This window comes from Zonotrichia leucophrys, chromosome 1A (assembly GCF_028769735.1).
Source record: "Zonotrichia leucophrys gambelii isolate GWCS_2022_RI chromosome 1A, RI_Zleu_2.0, whole genome shotgun sequence".
Taxonomy (NCBI): domain Eukaryota; kingdom Metazoa; phylum Chordata; class Aves; order Passeriformes; family Passerellidae; genus Zonotrichia; species Zonotrichia leucophrys.
The window spans coordinates 33,408,633-33,428,906 of NC_088170.1; the positions used below are offsets into that span (position 1 = coordinate 33,408,633).

Below are 20,274 nucleotides of genomic sequence, written 5' to 3' on the forward strand. Positions count from 1 at the left end.
GCAGTAATAGATTTTTATTAATGTCTTTATATAAACTTGTTAAAAGTTGAAAGCCAATTTAAGATTTGGCTTGTAAAATTAATGAACAAACATGTTGTTCTATACAGTAAAATGGGTTTGGAGCTGTAGAAAAGGGGAAATTCACCCTTAAACTTTCTTTGCTTCTTGCTACTTGTGGCTGATATGCAAAGCTGATAACATTTAGATTAACTTGTAAGTCCAATTAAAATGGATAGAGGATAAGAGAGAGACTTTTTACAAGGGTGTCTGCTGATAGGACAAGGGGGAATGGCTTTAAACTGAAATAGGACAGGTTTAGACTAGATATTAGGACAAAAATTCTTGACTGTGAGGATGGTGGGACAGATTGTTCAGAGAAGTGGTGACTTACCCATCCCTGGAAGTGTTCAGGGCCAGGCTGTATGGGGCTTTGAGAAGCCTGGTGGAAGGTGTCCCTGCCCATGGCAGGGGGTTTGGAATGAGAGGATCTTCATATTCCCTTCCAACCCACACCATTCTGTGATCTGTGAAGATAAATGAAACATTAGGAATTTAGGGATATGACATGCCTGACAGAAAGACATTTAAGAGATTCTACTAATTAAATTAGTCAAATAAGGAAGAAGTTTTTTATAAAAAGCACGGAAGCAATCCATTCCAGAAGGAAAGCAGATTGTTTTGCTGCATACTGGCAGTACATGCTGTGCTTGAGTTATGCTATATTTGTTCTCTATAGGAGCTGGAAAAGTCTGCATCACTGTAGTAGAACATAGATCCCTGTGTCTTTTTTATGGTAGAAGAATTTTACTCCTTTTCTTTGAGCTTTCTTCTGACAATTCACATGGGCTTGGGTCTACAAACTGATGTGAGAGTTTGTACATAAGCACTTCAGTTGTTACTTCCAAAAGCTAGAAAAAGGTTAGAGATTGGCATGTACTGCATTACATGCTGTGTTCCCTAGTGAAAGATCCAGCAAGGCTAGCATTTTCAATTTACATTTAGAAATGGAAATGAACACAGTTTAGTGGGGTTTTTTTTTCAGATTCTAAAGCCGTTTATGAGATGTTATATAAACCATTTTAATAACACATAATTTAAAATGGTATGCAGATATTTATAGTATTTCAGCTAGCATATTCAATATATGGCAATATTTGGCATGAATCTGCTTGTGTTAATGGTGCTAAACATACTGATGTGTGGTTCCAGCCTTGCTCACTGGGTGGGCTGCTCTGGTTTTCATATTTGATAGTGAAGGCCACAAGCTATTTCCCCTCCCAATGTGCAGCATGGTCCAGCTGAGCACATGGAATAGGACTGACATTTTCCCAGCAGTGTCAGTCTGCTGACTTGGTCAGCTTTTTAGTCAGATGGACTACAGAAATAGTTTCCAATGGAGCAACCCACCTCAGGCTTACATACGTACCCTGTATGCTTTTCCCTTTTAAATGACTGCACATGAAATCACCTCTTCACCCTGCCCTGGGAAAGGTGAGAGCAGAAGCAGGCTTCCAGTTCCCAAACAATAAATCACAATTGATTGTCCTGTTGTCCAGACCATGTTAATTCCTGAGCTGATTCTAGTAAAATCAGTCCCAGCAAGTAGAGTGCACCTAGGCTGTTTCCAGAGTCTCAGTTACAGGTTTGACATCAGATTGTACATGAAAAGATACAGCTGGAGCTTAAAGTTCCACAGACCTGTTCAATGTTCACCCAGATCACAATTCATTTTATTTCCAGATGAGATGATTTCTTACAGTGCTAAAGCCAATCTGAGTCATATTCTAATAGGCAAATGGCATTGTTTCTTTTAAATGGTATTTCACCTGAATAGCCAGATACCAAATGTATCTTCCAGTATGCTTGTGTGGTGTATACATGTCATGTGTTTACCTGTCAAGACTCTCACAAACATAGCTGCCATCCATTGCATGATGACAAAATCTATGTCACTTCTCAAATAATATTTTTCTTCACCTAGAAAATTCTCTGCATCAGAAAGGTTAAAAGAATATAGTGTTTTATATGGAAAGCTATGTGTTGGCACCTTTTTCCTGCAAAAAATATTGAAAAAATAAATTTGGATATAAAGAGGCATATGTTAAATGCATGTTTATTAAAACTTCCAAAGCTGACGGTGGGCTTGTAATAGTTTTGTATCCTGATAATGTTATGGTAAGTCATATTACTTACATATTCCAAGTCATTTTGGAAAATTTTAGAGAAAATAAATGTGCTCAGGAGTTTTGTCACGACTCCGATGAGAATAAATTAAGGCTATTTACTGAGGAATCTTGGCTACTGTTTGAAATTTTGATTAAATATATCATTGACCTGATCAGGGTTTAGTCTCATAGTTACTGAGTGATTTGAAAAAGCTTTCTAAGTAATGAAGTAGGAAAACTGATGTACTGTTCTTTAAAAATACTTTAGGACATCTGTACAGTTGTATCACATTTTACTTTTCAAGTTTGCTTGACAGGGTCAGTGCCGCTTGCCCATTTAATAAAGCTGGACAGCATCCTAGTCAGCACCTGATCGGCCTGCGCAAAGCCGTGTACCGATCCGTCCGAGCCAACTTCCGAGCTGCACGACTGGCCACTCTGTACATGCTGAAAAAATATCCTTCCTCTAAAAACCCACCACTGCAGGTAGTCCATGCTGCCTACTGCCACTTGTGCCAATGCTGAGAGTCAGGATGTCTAGAACATAAAGCATCTAATTGCGTAACCATGGGAAAGAAAAGGTAGCTTAGTACATTGGGGCTTGTGTTTGGTTTGGAACATGCTTTAAATTTGCCGTTTTGTGTACTGTGCTGTGTGATAAGATTCAGTGCACTGAAAACATTGTATCATTATTGACACCCATGCTTTGGTGTAAGTGCTAGTGATGTGTTTCAGAGCCCTTCAAGATTTTGTATTATAATTCCTCTTAGCCCAAAATATCCCTTGCACCAACATATCCTCCTCTCTGAACAATATGGCCTTTCACTCGACATCCCTGTGTTCAAAGGTAAGTTGGTTTTCTTCTACCAAATTATCTGCAGAAAATTAAGCTTTTATGTTAATGTATATCTCAAATATGTTGGAAGGAGATCAGTCTGAACTGTGACAGAGAATTAAAAATTTTAGGTCACAGCTTTATTCATGGTGGTACAAATTGCATAAACTTGATATGTTATCATTCTCACTTCTATTCAGTAGAACTAGAAGTTCAGCAATATTTGCTTGTGGCTAGTGTACCCCTCTTTTGGTTAGATAGCTGCCTTCAGTGAGTACAGTTAAATATTTTTACCTAATTAAAATTTGTTCCCATGTAGAAGAGAAAATATGCAGTCATATTTTAGCCTTATACCAGGCAGTTGTGTCAAACTTGGTAGACCAGTGATTTAATGAGAGGGAAAGTCATATTGCGTACCTTTTGTGTGGGGAGACAGTTGGGTACTAGCAGAAACAACTCAGCATTTGCTCACACCATTCTTGATCTGATTTGTTCATGTCAGCAAGAGTGCATTGCTCAAAGTCACAGAGCAAAATGCCATAGAAAAGAGTATTTCTCTTTTAAATCAGAATCTAAGGTTATAGCAGGATGCAATGGCTGAAAGCCTAAACTAGGAATTAGGCACTTTGGGTTAAGTATGTACAGGATGTCGTGCAGACCAGTTCAAAAGCTCTCTGCACTGTCCTCCATTGAATTGTGTGGTAACTCAGGCAGTGCTCCCTTGGCATGCTAGCTGCTGAACACTTTTATTCTTAAGAGCCTTGTGGGTTCTGCATCATGGGAATCTGGTGTAGCTGTATACAAGCTGGATGGAGGAAATCTTGTAGCTTATGTTACTGGCTGATGTTAATAATCCCATCCTCTGCTGTGTAGAATGGTCTGATTTGAATAATTTTCGTAGGTAGGACATGGCCATTGGACCACGTAAACTTAAAAAGCTTGGATTTTGGTGTGAGGTGATGTTCTTTGCTGTCAAGGCATAAATAGTGTTATTTTTTTATTAGTGATAAAACCAAACATTGGATAGTGGTATTTTAAACTGAGTGATATCTAACCCTATTAGAATGGAACGCATATAAAATGCATTCTGTGCCTTTGAGATGCACTGGGCACAGGGACATTTGCAAATTTCCTGTAGTAAATCTAGTAAAAACGTGTTTCTGCTCTGTAAAGGTTTAGTTATTGCATCATGAACTGTTAGAAAAACCCATACCTTTAACTAGGGAGAGGGCAAGTTCATGCAAGAAAACAAGTAAGCTAAACAAAAAGTAGTACCCTCTTGAGCTTATAAACGCTTAAATTGCCACACTGAAATATCTGAGTAGGGACACTTGGGCATTTTTCAGTGCAGTGTTTCTTCCTTGACCAGCCAGTTCATCACATGCTTCACTCACCCCTGGTTAGCAGGTGAGAATTTGTAGAAGAGCAGCTTGGATTTCCTAGGGATCCTGTGAGTCCCTCCTATTAGGTCTTCAGATGGGAATGTGCTTTTGAAGACTGAAGTATGAATGTTAAAGTGTTACTTACAGGGATACATTAGCATTCTTGCTTTTCTATAGGTAAATAAGAGTTTCTAACCTCATAAGAGGTTAAACATTCACTTTACAGGTATTTTATTCTGGATTTGACAGTTCATTGTTAAGTAGCATTGCCTTCTCTTCTTTCCAGCTAATAAAGCATGTAAGTTAAACAGATGAATGAAATATTTTCACAGAGACAAAGAAAAAATTAACTAAGATAGTTAGGCTTTAGTATTTTGGCTTTAACTACTGACTAGGAGTCAGTAGGGCTAAAAATACGACGAGATCAAAGTGCACAAAGGAAGTGTGTTCCTGTATATAATGGTGTGTATGTGTTTAAACTCTCCAAATGTTTGATCCTTAGGAAGTTAATGGGGGCATGGCATGAGTTTTCTGCTTTCATCTGTTAGATAGAAATGGGAGTGGAAGGGCTGCAATAGAGGAAGGCAAGGCAGGAGGTGCAGGAGGCCACTGGGAATCCCTGGCTGAGACACAGCATGGGTAAGTGGCTCCTTGGTCAAACCTCACATTTGAGATGTTGCCTTGAATTTATTTTTAGCATGACTTAGGAATCCATGTGTGTCCAAACTGCTTTTTGTGGTGTTCATACTACTGGAAATGCCATGTTGCAGGAAAAGGCTAACAAGGAGTACAAGTAGTTTCTAAGATTAGTGATCCTGAAGGGTTTTGACCTGACTTTTCAATTTCTGGTGGAGTTACCATCCTCATCCTGTGTGCTCCCTCTGCTGGGCATGCTGTCAGGTTAATTCAGAATAGACACCATATATGTGAGGCAGCTGCTGGTGACAGCAGTAATGTTCTGATCCTAATTAATTTGCAGAGTTTTGTTTGAACATTTAATAAGCTTCTTCCTTTCCAGACATTAGGAATAAAGGAGAGAGAAATGTAGGCTTTTTAGATCCTGGATACTTTGCTTTACTGTTTCCTGGGACACAGAATACTACTTTTTCCTGCAATGTTCTTCTGCTTAACTGGTAAAAGTCTCTTGAGCAAATCAGTTTTGCAAGTCCAATCCTATGAGAATTTAGCACATGGAAAATTTGGGTGTGAAAGCAGATAGAACTCATAGCTTCCCCCTGAAAACACATTAGATGGACAAGAGACAAGTGCTTCTAATTGGCTTTATGTGCAAGAGATGAGAGCATTCAGTTTCTAGATCAAACTATAAATGAAAAACAAATATATTAAATGAAGACCATATTTTAATTAATGCTTTACAAATAGATATATATTTCTGTGGTACAGATGTGATTTTGTACTTATGGCATAAGTTTACATTTCTGTTTTAAAACGAATTTTACTATTTTGTGACTGGGTAACTATCAGAAGACATGCAAAAAATCTTGAACTGGTCCTCCCCAGCCTGAGGCCATCCTAAAATTTGTACTATTCTAATAATAAATAACTTTTAAAAAATAATAAAAGCTGCCTAGTCTATGAATTATTTTTTCTGTTTTCTGGTATCAGTTATATTTGCCTTGCTCCCTACTTTTTAAGCATTTTTGAGGACAAGAAATGTACATTTTCCTACTGAGATTTTAAATGTGCTGAATGGTGTTGATAGATACCACTTTGCCACTCATCCTGCCAAGATCATAATGTCTTTACAGTGATGTAATCAATAAAGTTAATGCTGTGACACAGTCAGGGAGCTCCTGTTCTTCACACAGCTTTCTGAAATGTCCGAGACCTTTTACTGTAAAGGCCTCTCTGAGCAGTCCATCCACACACAGACCTCTCAGCGAATTCACATCCTGAGATTAGTCTGTAACACAGGCTACCTTTAAAACTTAAAATTGCACAGTTGTTCTCTTTCCTCTGTTAATTTCTGGTTTAAGATTGACATGAACTATTTCTTGGAAACTCAATATTTAAAATTAAGCTGTTTCACTCATTTAAAAGGGATGCAGGGATTTTTTATTCATCTACTTTGTTTCTTTTTATGTGTTTGTATTTTGACATAGGTGTTTTGTCAGTGTCTTATCTCTCATCCTTCTAAAAGCCTTTAAAAATTGTGCTTCAAATAAGGATTGCAGAACAGGGTTCAGGTAGATTTGGTATGAAAGTACGTGATTTCATAAAAATTGCCTGGAGGAGAAACCTTTATAAGTATTTCTTTCCTTTTGTGTGTATTTAATGGAAAAGTGGCTTTGTTTACCACCTTAACTCCAGCTAAACTTACCCTCTGAACTCGGAGAGTGACAACGTGACCAGCTACATCTGTGTGGTCCCCTTTAAGGAGCTGGGCCTGGGACTGAGTGAAGAGCAGGTCTCTGAAGAGGAGGCACACAATCTGACTGATGGCTTCAGCTTGCCTGCACTCAAGGTAAGCTCTCCTAGGAGGGCTTCATGCATCCATGCAGCTCCTGGTGAACATCTTTCTGTTGTCATGAAGTCCTGTGGCTTGTACATCCTAGCCTGTAGCAACACACTGAATGGAGGGTAAGGTGTAATCAGTCAGGCTCTTATCATGTGTAGAGAAAGAGAACTTACTCAATACAACAATAGGATATTTTTCTGCAAGTGATGGAAGTTCAAGTCAGTTGTTCTATAATCAGCTTGATCAATCCCCTTAAACGTGATTTTTTGCTCTCTGATTTAACCTGATCCCAGCTGAATAAAATAATTTCTGGATTTGTACTCAATTCTTTTTTTATCTAATCTCTTGATGTGAATAAAAAAAGAGACATCAAAAATCACAAATTAGTTGTAAATGCCAAAGGGAGTAGCTGCATTTAGTCACACTGAGTAGCAGAAATCATAAGCTTGGACTCCTGCTGCCATGAGCCAGTGTGGTTCTTTGATCTTTGAAAAACTTTTAACTGAACAGAGTGACAGCCATATAATGGCCTTTTATCTATTTGTTTTGAGATGTTAGGTTTTTTTATTTGCATGAGTCAATTGGAAGGAAGATCTAATTTGAATGCAAGCCTTCTATACTCTAATGACCCTCTGCCAGGGCAGTTCCCCTTTAGCATTGTCTTTTTAATGGAAAATTCCATTATTATGTGACTTCTGTGTTTCTCTGGGGTTGGCTTTTGTTACATTTTTTTCTCTTAATTTATAGACCTTGACTTCTTTTGTTCTGACAGTAAATGCTACCAGTAATAGTGATTACTAAGCTTTGAGGCTTTGTCTAATTAGCTTTAAGCTAAGAGCTACAATAAATACCAGCTTTTGGGATTTTTTTCTTGCACTTCATTAGCTGAAGTTCTAATTGCAACCATGTAAGCCTACTAATTTACCCACTTCTTTTTAATCACAAGAAGTCAGTAAGAGGTGCCCAAGCTTGTAAGCTAAGCCTTTGTTTTACTTGCAGTAATTTAACTGAACTCTGTTATAGTTAAACTGGTTAGGATGCTTTCTGGTTACAGTTAAGATCACAACAACTAGAAAATCTCAATTTATGGTAACTCATAAAAGCCAGCAATGTAGGCTGGGTGTGGTATAGCTGAACCAAGCTAAATTAACAAAAGTCAGTCCTAAGCAGATTCCTGTATAACAGGAGGTATAACATACTTTGATAACCTTGGGGCATATTTGTGTGGTGAGCCTTGGATGTATGTGCAGCCCTCTTTGGGTTTGTTTTTTCACTTTGAGAGAATTTGCCTTTATAATAAAGTGCAGGTCATGCTAAGCCATATGACAAATGTAGCATGTGTCTTTTGGCTACCTTGTCCTTGAAGTAAAGCAATTTAAAGAGTGAAAATTTTTCACTTAAGAAAAACATCCCAGTTTAAGCTGAGGAGAGCCAGGTGGATATTTTGTGTCAGCAAAGATCATCAGTAGTTACTAACAGAGCAAGCTGCTTGCAACCATAAATACATCTGGAATTTCCTTTTCTCTTGTCGTTGTGCCTTTTTTCAGGTAGGTTTTTGATTATTATTATCAGTTCCTGAAGTCCACTATTTCTGTATGCTATTTTTTTACTGCCTGTGATTTATGTCTGGTGGAAGGGATTGGTCTGCTTTTGTGCTTATTACAGCATGAGCTTTGGATTATTTTATCCAGGGCACCACATGTCCAGGGACACTTGAGTGATTGCTGCCCATTTGTTTGCTTTGAATTTTTGCACCCAGCCAAATCAGTCTTGCATGTGTACCTCAAATTAATTTCATGTCATTCACGTATTCTTTTTTCTCATTAGCATCTTTTGTAAATTGAGATTCTTTTTTCTTTTGGATACTTTCTCAGTTTGCATCCAAATATTTTTGATGTGTTGAGTAAGTGTTTTACCTTCCTTGGTCTGGAATGCTTGCGAACAAGTTTCAGTCTACACCTCATAATCACCTACAGCTGATCCCTTTTAATAAGGGCCATTATTGCAGAGAGAAGTATCATAACCTTTCCTTTTCATTTTAGACATAAAAGGTGCTGCTGTTCTGTCATGGTCTACTGAGCAAACTTCTCTAAACTAAGAAAACAGTTCTTTTCATTTCAATGGAAGTGGAAGTTCTCAAGAAATTGAAATTTTGGACTGCCTTGCTCCTAGATGGACTGTCCTCTTTAGTATCATATATAACATTGCGAATCAATCCATTTCTTAAAAGACTTTCCTCCCTTAGTAGTATTGATGGAATTTCTTACTTTGGCTGAAAAAAGAAATAAGTTAGCAGCTCAACTTTCTTCAGATGGAGAATATTTTTTTGTTGAAGTACAGAGCAATTAGCCTCATGTTTCAAGGTTGGGTGTGGGGCAATGCAGTAGTTACTGGATTGTAGAAATGACAGCTTGGCCTTATAAAGGGAAAAAAAGTCTTTGCTGCCACTGGAATTTTGGCAGCTCTTTACGAGCCGTAGGGTATGTGGAGATTTCAGCAAATAATGAAACTGGCCGACAGGAATATGAGGTTTTGGACTCTGACAACTTTATGAGCATAATTGCATTTAATATCCTTCATCAAGGAATTAACAGTCACCTAAGGTTCACAAGATCTGAACCTCACACGCTCTGGAATACCCTTCAAAAACAGTCAGCGGATTTTTGCAGTTTTTCAAAGTTGCCGTTGCCGGCCAAGGAATGTTTTCCCATGGTGTATCCGTACGTTTACTTTGGAAGTAAATGCCCACAGGTGCACGGAGCTAACCCTCCCCTGTTTTGCAGGTCCTCTTTCAGCTGTGGGTAGGGCAGAGTTCCGAGTTTTTCAGGAGGCTGGCGCTGCTGCTGTCCCCGGCCCACGCGTGCCCCGCGCCGTCGGCGTGCCCGGAGCGGCTGCCTCACCGCATCCTGCGCGACGTGGCGCAGGGCCTGCCCGGCACGCACGCCGCCTGCCTGGCCGAGCTGCGCAGGAGCTACGAGTTCTACCGCTACTTCGAAACGCAGCACCAGGCCGGCCTGCAGTGGGCGGCCAGGGGCAAGCAGCAGTGCAGGGAGCTCAACAGCCTGCAGACGGCCGTGCGCAGCCTGCAGCTGCACCTCAAGGCCCTGCTCAATGAGTGAGTTTGCACCTGAATTAACACAAGGATTTGGACTTGAAGTTCTTTGGGTTGTCAGCTTGTGTCCCCAATTAAAAGCAAAAAAGTCTTTGCGGTCATAGCCATATCTTCACACAGTATGGGCTCAAAGGTTTACTATGGAATCTGATATTTTTCCTGGGTATTCTCTGAGTATCTGAAAACTTGAAGATAAGCAGTGTGCTAAGATTTTGCCTTGCTTTTGTGACTCCCTTAAAAACCATAATAATCTTCCATTGATTTTTCCACATATCAAATGCTTTATAAGAACATTCAGCTCATAGTACCTAACTAGTAAATATCCTTAAAGATTTGTCACTGCCTTGGTGAAACAGTTGAGACTGTCCTACTCCTTTAACCTTAGATGTCAGAATTACTATAATAATTGCAGGTATTGCATTGTTAATCTTATACATAAGCAATGTATCTTGATGAAGAAAAAAATATTTTAATTTTAAAATTTTGGGACATCTTTGAGTAATTGACTGAGTTGAGTTCTTAAAACTTAAAGGAAATAACAGTATATTACATTAAATAATGGAAAGAATGGTGGAGTTAAATATTTATTATTGCTTACTGCTGTTTATCTCCTCATTACTTAGGGTAATAATTCTTGAGGATGAGCTTGAAAAGCTTGTTAGCACTAAGGAGACACCTGAGTTGACAACAGAAGCCCGTCAGGTTCTGGAACAAAAACTAAAATTTCTGCAGCCTCATATCCAGGCAAGCAACAGCTGCTGGGAAGAAGCCATTTCTCAGGTGGAAAAAATGAGTGGAAGAAACCCAAACAAAAAAGGTAAATGTGAGAGATTAATTTAGCAGCTAATGGGATACACTTCAGAGATGAAATGGTGAGATGAATCAGTGACAACGTTCAGCCTGTGTATCAGAATTTTAGCTGAAGAAGGTCTTAAAACCATACACTTTGAAAAACTGTGTCCTTTTATCAGACTTTTTCATTGTGATGGCCTTGAAGCTTTTGTTTCAGCAAAAAATACAACCATGCTAACTCAGTCTGTTACACCTCTGGGTTCAGATGGTTACATTTTCAGGTGTAGACTGATAATTGCTTTTTGTCTTTGATGGGTGAAATCACCTATGAAGGGGTAGGATTTTAATGAATTGCCCTCAAGATCTTAATTTATTTGCTGCATTAAAATGATGCCATTAATTGAAATGATAATGACATTGTCATGAAACTTTTTTGACAATCGCATTTCCTGGAACATTTCAAATCATAGAGGACATGTTGAGCATATAAAACCCATTTACTTCCTCTCTCAAAGACAGTGAGCTAACCTTTGGTGTTTTTAAAAGTCTTAGTGAGCAGCATATTCCCAGTGTTTTGTTTCTTGTCCCTCTCTTTAAGGATCTGTACTGCCCATGCTGTTCTTGTGAAGCATAACCAGCTTAAATAACTGAAGTGAATTTAGGCTCTCCTAACATGGAATTGAACCTGTAATTTCTAATCTTTCTTTTTTCCAGGAGCATTTTTACTGTGCTAGGAAGGCACAGCCCAGCATCTGAAAAATGCTGGTAATGGAGACTGCACTAGGAAAATTGGAGGGGGGAACTTGGGGTATCAGCAAGTTGCCTACAGAAATCCAAATCTGAAGTGCACTATGCACTTAATGATGCATGGATGGAATATCCAGTAGATGGATAAATATTGCTGTGGGCCTAGAAGCAGGCAGGCCAAGCTTGTTCATGCTTACATCAGAACTTGGAGCACTGGGAGGCTTCTTGGAGGCTCTGTGCTGGTCCAGACATGGTATAAACAAACTCCTGCACTTTGCCTGATAGTGCAGTCTTACAGCTTCCCCTTCAGTGCTGTGTAAAACAGCCTGTGAGGATGTTAGATGTAGCCTGATATATTTGCATGTGCTGGCCTATTGTGTTTTGTTGACACCTCCACAACCTGCAGTTCTACTGATCTTTTTTCCCCTTTGCTTAAAAGCTCTTTCTAGACTACACACAATAGTATTTTTAGTTACTTTAGTTTTATTTTTACTTTGTGTATAAATTTCTCAGCAGGCCTTTTTATTATACCTTGCTTCTTTTAAAGTTCAGTACAAAAATAACCTCGTGTGTGATCTAGAAGGGGTTGCATGGGAAATAAAAAATAAAATAATCCTTCACTTTTGCCCACTGCTTTCCTGGAAACGTGCTGGGATTGAACTTCTATTTTGCAACAAGTTTACTGAACTAATTCACAGGAGCTACTTTAATTTATTTTGGTCATTGAAAACTATTTTTATCTGACAACATTTGACTTTCCTGATATATTTCTAAGCCATCCAGTTTCTGTGATTGACCTTGTCAAGCTGTACATGAAATCAAGTTCAATTCTTTTGCTGTCTTCCTACAAATTTTAACAGCTGGTCTGTCAGTCATGTTATGTAAATTACTTCTTATTTTTTTCCCAATACTTTCTGAAAACTCTTTGGGAGACGATACCTTCCTGTTGAATAAATATAACAGCTCAGCACAGCTTTTACATTTATGCATTACTATCCAAAACTAAATCAATCTTTTGACAAGAGCTGTTTCAAGAACCCCATGGGCTTAGAGCCTTTTGTCTAAGTGGATGCTGAGCACTTCTGCTGCCATAGATGTTTAGTCCAACTAACTAGTTCAGCCAGTAGAGCATCTGTATAAAGAGATGAGTCCCCTTGAACAAGCAGTACATGCTTCTTGCCCTGAATCATTGTATGTCAGAGCTGTTCTCTTACAGGTACATTGAAGAGCCAAAGCAAAGCCTTTCAGAGTAATAGATTGGACACTCACACCCTCCAGTCAGCCTGTCATTGGTGCTGACACCAGCATGTATCTTGTATTTTAGCATATAGTTCCTTCAGGGAATGCAGTTTGGCTTCCTCCTTTACATGATTTGGTGTATTTCTAGAATCAGTGCCTTTACTTACTCACTGATACTGTCAGGTACAGAGCAGAACCTCAGAACAAGTGGGGCTTTAGCACATTTAAGGGAGATCACCTCTATTTAAATTCCTTGGGCAACAATGGACCTATCTATCATTCATCTACAAATACATCTTTGCTCATTTCCTAGAACTTTCAGCTTATTCTTTTGCATTTTTTCATCACTGATAAAATGTATCACTTAAAGCTTCAACCATGTAAGCATGTAGTAATCTACTGCTAATATTACAGAATGGAGTAGTCTTTATAGCTGGTTACAGCATTGTATTACTGATCTTTGAAACACTGGCCCTCAAACTGTTTAAATTCCATCCTTGTTCTTTTAAACCATCTTTGCAAATGGACACAACTTTTTTAGATATTTATAAGACCAAGGCTGTGGTACTCTGCTGCAATCTCACCATCCCTAAGTGTTCAGTGTAGAGATTAGAAATGGAAAATAGGGTTAGGTGGGGCTTGGCAGGGCCATTTAACCCATTTCACTTCTCAAGGGTAAATCAGTATTTGTGAGTAAATGTTGTTTACCTCTTCCTAAAAAACTCTCTTTAGAGACATTTTACAGTATTTCCAGGCATCTATTCCAGCACTTAATTCCATTACCAGTAGAATGTTATTACTGAATAGAAGTACCTCTTGCTGCAATTTAAAAGCAGTACTTCTGATCCACCCACAATGGAAATCCATTTCCTCTTGATGGCTCTTACATTCTGAAAGATGATTATTATGCTTCTTTCTGTCTTCTCTACATGACTCCCTATGCTTCAGCTCTTCCCTGGTGACTATACTTTATTTAGTCCTCTTTATAATGTCCAGTGTTTTCCTCTATATTCCCTCTGGCTGCCCCACTGTGTTACTGAATGAAGGGGCCCCAGACTGGGCAGTATGTTCCATCCACAGCAGTGCCAGAGTAGAAATGTTACTTCATGTGTCTTAACAGTCAGTGCTGTTGCTTTGTATGTACTGGTTTGTAGTTTGGCTTTTTGCTTGCAGTGGGGTAGAGTTGATGGTGAGGCTCCTCACCTCTTCCTCAGTGGTGCTCCCCAGTCACTTGTGATACATTTATGCACTTGGCTATTCTAAAGCACAAAAATCTGCAGCCATTGTCACCAAACTTCTGGGTCTGAAATCCATTTCTACCTGGGTTGTGTCAGTGATTTTCCAATATTATTTTTTATTCTAGTGGTGCCCTTCAGTGTTCTTGCAGATTATCCCCAAGTCAGCAGATTTAATGAGATGCAACACCTCTCCTTCACCCATTGGCAATATTGGAGAGTATTGGACTTGAGACAAAACCTCACTCAATGTATTCCAGTCTGAAAATGGTAATCATGCTGTGATGATCCAAGCGGCTGTTCTATGCACCTAATAGCAACTTTTCCTGGCCTTTGCATTTTCCTTATAAAGGTGTCATGACACCATGTCAAAAATCTTACTGAAAACAAAATGCAGGATGTCTTCGGTTCTTTCTATATGCAAGACCTTTTTACTGCAGTGCAAAATTAACATCTTCTGTTTTCAACAAATTCGCACTGGCTGTTATTTGTCTTCTTGCTACCTCGCAAATACCTTCCTGTAAACTTTCTTTAATTATTTCTTCCAACATTTTCCAATCATTTGAAGCTGTTTTATCTAGAATTTTTTTAAAACTTCCGAACAAAATCTCTTCTCTGGTTTTACTGATTTTGCTTTCCATCTGCAGGTTTTCAAAGTCTATAAAATTTCTGAGATTTGTTAGTTGAAGTGTTTCAGCACAAGTTCCATTGGACCCAGCTTCTATAAAAACAGCCAAGTTACTTAAGTGCTGTTTAACAGTTTCAGTGTAACCTAATCAACCTTGTCACCGTTTTTTTTCATGTATGCAATTCCTGCTTATGAAAATACCTGGACCCTGCCTGAGTGAGTCAGAAACATCATTCAATACTCAATTTTATTTCTTTTAAATCCCTTTTCTTTTTTCCCCTAAAGGCAAAATTGAAGTTTCCTGTGACAACCTACAGCATACTACAGTACCTTTAACACAGCCTGCCATATACATAGAAAACAAAGATCCAATCCCTGAAGAGCAGGTAAAAAAAAAAAAGGATCATTTAAAATAATAATTGGGGATTATTTGCTATATCCATTCTTTTTTTCAGTTGCTTGTGCAGTGACCTTGTTGTCTTGCTGAGAAAGACAAGTAAGTGGCCAGTACCACTTCAAAATTGGACTTGTCAAAAAAATGTGTACATTCCTTTTGCTGTTCCATGGGGAGGTATTCCCCATCCTGGAAAAAAGAGCACTAGTATTCATTTCTCATATATATCATTAGAAATGAATGACCAAAGGAGAGCAGCAACTCAAGTCAAAGTAATAAAAAGTGAGAATTGCTAAAAGGCAGTATATGAAATAGTCCTACTTTTGCTGGATTAAAAGACACAGCTGAAAAAGTGACAACTCAAGCACAAATCATCCTGCCTTCAGTTTGTTTAGTCTCTGCATTTTTGGATATCTTTTTACTGTAACACTGAACAATTTTGTGTTGTTAGAGGACCTCCTGGGTGATGGTTGGGCTGTCTTAAAGACAGGTGGGCCTCCTCCATCTCAGAACTGAGTGGCAGATCCATTCTGAAAGCACAGTGAACACCCATGTTCTGCTCTGCCCCTCCCTTGCTTTTCCCCCACATGTGTTCTCTCCAGCTGTTTTTCCATATCAAAAAGCTGGGACTAATTGCTTTATTGAAAATTTGTTATAATATAAATGCTGCTCTGTTTTTTTATGCCCGTAATCCAGTATATTTAAAATTGGAAGAGAAGTTTGCTATTCTCTATATCCTCTTAATAAGGATTTATGTAAGTTAAATTAGCAAGATGCATGACTACCAAGAACTGGTTACAGTGTAAATTAAAAAAAAAAAAATAAACCCACATCAGCATTGCTTATTTCCACCTGTAATTACAGAGAAATGGTCTCCCATTTTCAAGGTATATCACTTGTTCCTATTTGTGTATGAAGGTAAATCTTGTTAATGAGTGGACTTGCTCCAAAATCATACAGATACCACCAAGAGCAGCGTCAGGTCCACTGGCTTTGCTCAAACAGGGCTCCATCCTGTTACTGTGGTTGGTTTGTGTTGACATCACTTGATCATGAATCAGATCATAGGATTGAGTGCACCTGACAGTGAAGATCAAGAGTTTCTTCCTTTCTTTCTTTAGGAACTGGAAGCATATGTTGATTATTCAGATACAGATAATGAATACAAAAGGGAAGACTTTTACTGTTTCTCCCAAGAAGAAAGAGAGAGGCAAGAGCGAGAGAGACAGGAATCTAAGAGGGTGTTACAAGAATTGAAATCTGTACTGGGATTCAAAGCTTCAGAAATTGAAAGACAGAAGTGGAAACAGCTACTATTCAGTGAACATGGTAAGCATTTCTTTTGAAAATTAATTCCTTCCTTAAAAAACATGGGTGTCTGCCATGGATTTCTGACTATGCTGGAATTCAGACCATGCTTAGCTGTAGTAGTGTCTTTGACAGAGCTGTGTGGTCTTAGTTGCCATTCCATCTTTTTATATTTTAGCAGTCATTTTACTCCATATTGAAATGAACTCATAGAAGTGAGAATTTGGCTTTAAACAAAATACTGAGCTAAAATATTAAACACACAAAAATATTAAGACATAAAGAAAGCTGTCAGGATATAAACCATGCAGATTGAACTGACTTTCTTTAATGGCTTTCCAGTAAATGCGAATTTTTATCAGGATGCATAAATAAATTGCTTTTCAGAATTTAAAGAAACTAGCAGAAAATTTATCCCAGACGTACAAAAGCACATAGGTTAAACTGAAGAGCTGGACTTTGAAATATTAGAGAAATAAAATAATAAAACTTCCTTTTGTTTCCATGAGAGAGTGAATACAGAACATGTTCACCAAAAAACCCCAAACAAACAAACAAAAAACAACAACAAAAAACAAACAAAAAACCCCAAAAAAACCCCAAAACAACCCAAAAAAACCCAACAAAACCACCTAAGAAGAAGAGTTCTTTCAGATTAGCCCTTTTTAATTCTGAGGACTGCTGGGTGTCTCCATTCACTTGCAATTGAAAGCAGGATATGAAAATTTCTCTTGCCTCAACAAGACAGCTTGTCTGTAAAAACTTGATTCCTCTCACTGCTTGAGCCATTTGATTTACTCTCTTTAAAATTGGCAGGAGTTTGTCTTTTCCTTCCTCTTATTTTCATTTCTTCCTCTTAAAGACAGGTTAGGAAAAGCTTTCTAAAAAGTGCCATGTTCTATGTTATGCAAAACAGCCCTCAAGTCTGGCACCACATCCAAGGATTCTGCCTCTGATGGTGTCTACCAGAAAAATGAGCAAGGATTGCAAATTTCCAGTAATTTACTAGAAACACAAAGTAACAGACCATATCTATTTATGACATAGACATTATCTATGTCTCTTTTGACATCAAACCATCAAAAATATCTGTTCTTAGCAATTTTCTTCTTTGCATCCATTAAGCTACAACTGTGGTAAAAGAGGTTACTTGACTATTGGTACTGATTTCTATTCCAGTTGCGGTAAAAACCCGAGACATCAAATTGCAGCAGTTTGCTCAGGAATAGGATTTCTGTATTTCTGTTGCATAAGGCAGCACACAACTCTTCACATAAATTTCTTCAAGTCTTCCTTTCCTAACTGTTGGAGGACGAAGGGATCCTACCTCCAGTTTAAGTCTTCACAGACCTAGTGAAACTCTTGCAGAAATAGTTTTTGTCAGGAGAACTTTCCTAGGAACATTTCCTTACCTGAGCAGGTAATACTTGTCCTGAGCAGCATATCCTACCAGCATATCCTCAGGCCATCTGTGGCCATAGCTGGAAAGAGTGAACTCACTCCTGTAGTTTGCAATAACTGTTCACCAGAAAGCCTTTGTGGCTCATGTTGGTTCCTTTTTCTTTCCTATTTCATTGGTTTAGGATTAGAGATAAAAGGGTGAGGAGGGAAGAAAGTATAGTTTTCTCCAGCTGCATAGGACTAATCATTGATTATCTCCATCCTGTACAAATGTGAAAACATGAGGGCAGTTCAAGAAAGTAATTAATATTGTAATATTGTCTTCTGTTGGCTCAGATTGTGTGTGTCTAATCTGACAGACTGATATGTACACCCGCTATAACATTACTGATTTTTAGGGAAATCCTTCAATATTTCTTCAAAAGAAACACAAGTCAGTATATATGGTATCATGGACCCTGGCATATTGTGGTTTAATTTATCCATACACAAGTTCAGTCCTTAAAAAGGCATTTATGTGATCTGCACTTTCCACATTTCTGACTTGGCTTATCTTAAAGATTGAAACCCAGAAAGGTTCATATTCTTGTCTCCATTAGCCCAAGCTCTTGAATCTTGCTTTTACAGGACAATCAAATTCCAGAAATCCTGTGTTTTCCTAACTTGTGATTATTGTGGAAAAAGATCCTGAAATATCCAAAGACTTTAATCTGTTTGTGAAGGCACCCAGCTAGCCATTCTGACTTATCCTAACAAGGACATGAGGGTTTTTGGTTCGTTTAAGGAAGGGCTGGTGAGGGTTTCCACATAAGAGGTCAGCTCCAAACAAGCTGATATGTCTTAAGAGCACAACATGAAGTCAATTGGAGATGATAGGTTGGATTCCAGAAGAAAAAATATCATCTTAGCAGAGCACTAGACTAAAGCAAGTTTTCCAAGGCCCACTACCATGGTAATACTTCTTACAGTCTGGGTAATAGGTAGTTTATGGGAGTGTAGGTAAGCTTATGTTTCTGATCCTTTGGCCTCTTGTTGAGCCACTACATGAAAGTGCTTTTGAAAAGGTCTGCTAAGTTTTTAGTAGCTTCATTTCCATTTGTCAAACACTGTCAAACAACTTTCTTCTGCTGCAAAATCACTTCTATCCTTTCCCTAACCTATCCCCTGCAAAAAAGTTCATTCTGTTGGTGGTTGTGTTGTAGCCAGCTGTTTCCCCTTCTCCCACCTTGTCCATACAACAGTTGTTATATAGCTATTTATCGGATTTGGAAAGCCATGCTCTCAAAACAGATGAATTTCACCCTGCTTATTAATTTGTCAACTCCACAAATTGGCCAGCTACCAATCTCAAGTAGCTCTTTTTTTTGTGAGAAATTTTGCCTTTCAAAGTATTCTTTGGAGGAAATAGGCAAGAAGTTTCCTCTCAAATGATAAGATTACTGTGCATATTCCTGTCTCTCCAAGCAAATGGGCAGAAAAAAGTAGCAACATATTTTTTACAAGACAGGGAAAGAACTACTCCGTAAACAACTGAGACGAGTCTGGTGCAATGCTCCTTTGGTATATCCAGTTCTAAAGCAAATGGTGCAATACACATTCAATGCCACAGTCTCTTAGTGTGCTAATGACAATAGTTATCAATGTGACAACCATAATGATGTGCCTGCCTTCAGCTAGCTAAAGTAATATTACTGAAATAGGATGTGGTTGAAAAATCCTAATACCATAAATTTTGCTTCCCATGAAAAGTTTGTGTATTTCCCAGAGTTATTTTCATCTCTGCTTGCAGGGGTAAAGTCAGAATGGAATTAGAAAGGGAAATGCAACTTGGGAATCTGCTGCTGCCGCTCTCATTTATGCTCGTGCTGCTACTATAATGGAGCTGCTGCAGTTTAGGGAATCTGGTACTTGGAAATGGACATTATATCGTTTTGTTAACATGAAAGCCGCCCGTTCTTCAAGGAGCGATTGTACCGAGTTACACTAACCCTTAACTCTGGGAGGAGAGACTTCCTGGCAAGCATCCCGTTGCTGGCAATGGGACTCACTGCTGCTACTAACTGCAAGAGAGGCTAAATTAATGCACACTTTATTTGTGAGGACACCTACCTGACTGCGTGGTTATGTGTTGTATTTGTATGTTGTGTTGTATGAGATCAGATACTGCCTATAAGGACTTTTTCATGTACCAGCTGTCTTTAGTGGATTAGGTAAACTGTTGTTCACAAGAAGACAGTTAAATCTGTATGCACTACAGTAGTTTTACTTGGGTTTTGCTTTAACACTGAATACATCCTCTGTGTTTGATGCTGGCTTTAAACACCATCAATTTTGTGCTGTCTCTTCACATCACAGATTTTAAGGAATAGTTACAAGTAGCCGTCACATTTCACTTCAGCTCTGTGATTAGAAAACACTTAAGTTTTGGTGTGGGTTGTATTTCTGTTGTTTTGGGATTTTTTAAAGTAATTTAAACCTTATAATCTTGCATCTTTTCAGGCAAATAAATGATTTATGTATAGCAGCTCACTTTTAGTTATCATTTAATTTTTCCCCC

The 20,274-nt window shown here is 38.4% G+C and overlaps 1 protein-coding gene across 5 annotated transcripts in view; it reads left to right on the forward strand.

Moving 5' to 3' along the window:
• Positions 1–20,274, forward strand: part of VEZT (vezatin, adherens junctions transmembrane protein) — a 59,634-nt gene that overhangs the window by 27,993 nt on the left and 11,367 nt on the right. For 2 of the 5 annotated variants that reach the window (XM_064702087.1, XM_064702084.1), the window contains exons 6-11: positions 2,471–2,620; positions 6,720–6,867; positions 9,645–9,976; positions 10,597–10,790; positions 14,900–15,000; positions 16,130–16,337. In XM_064702087.1, coding sequence (XP_064558157.1) covers positions 2,471–2,620; positions 6,720–6,867; positions 9,645–9,976; positions 10,597–10,790; positions 14,900–15,000; positions 16,130–16,337 — 1,133 coding nt within the window. Of the gene's footprint in view, positions 1–2,470; positions 2,621–6,719; positions 6,868–9,644; positions 9,977–10,596; positions 10,791–14,899; positions 15,001–16,129; positions 16,338–19,506; positions 20,240–20,274 lie in introns of those variants that run through there. The other 3 variants (XM_064702088.1, XM_064702089.1, XM_064702086.1) reach the window with 3 other exon arrangements.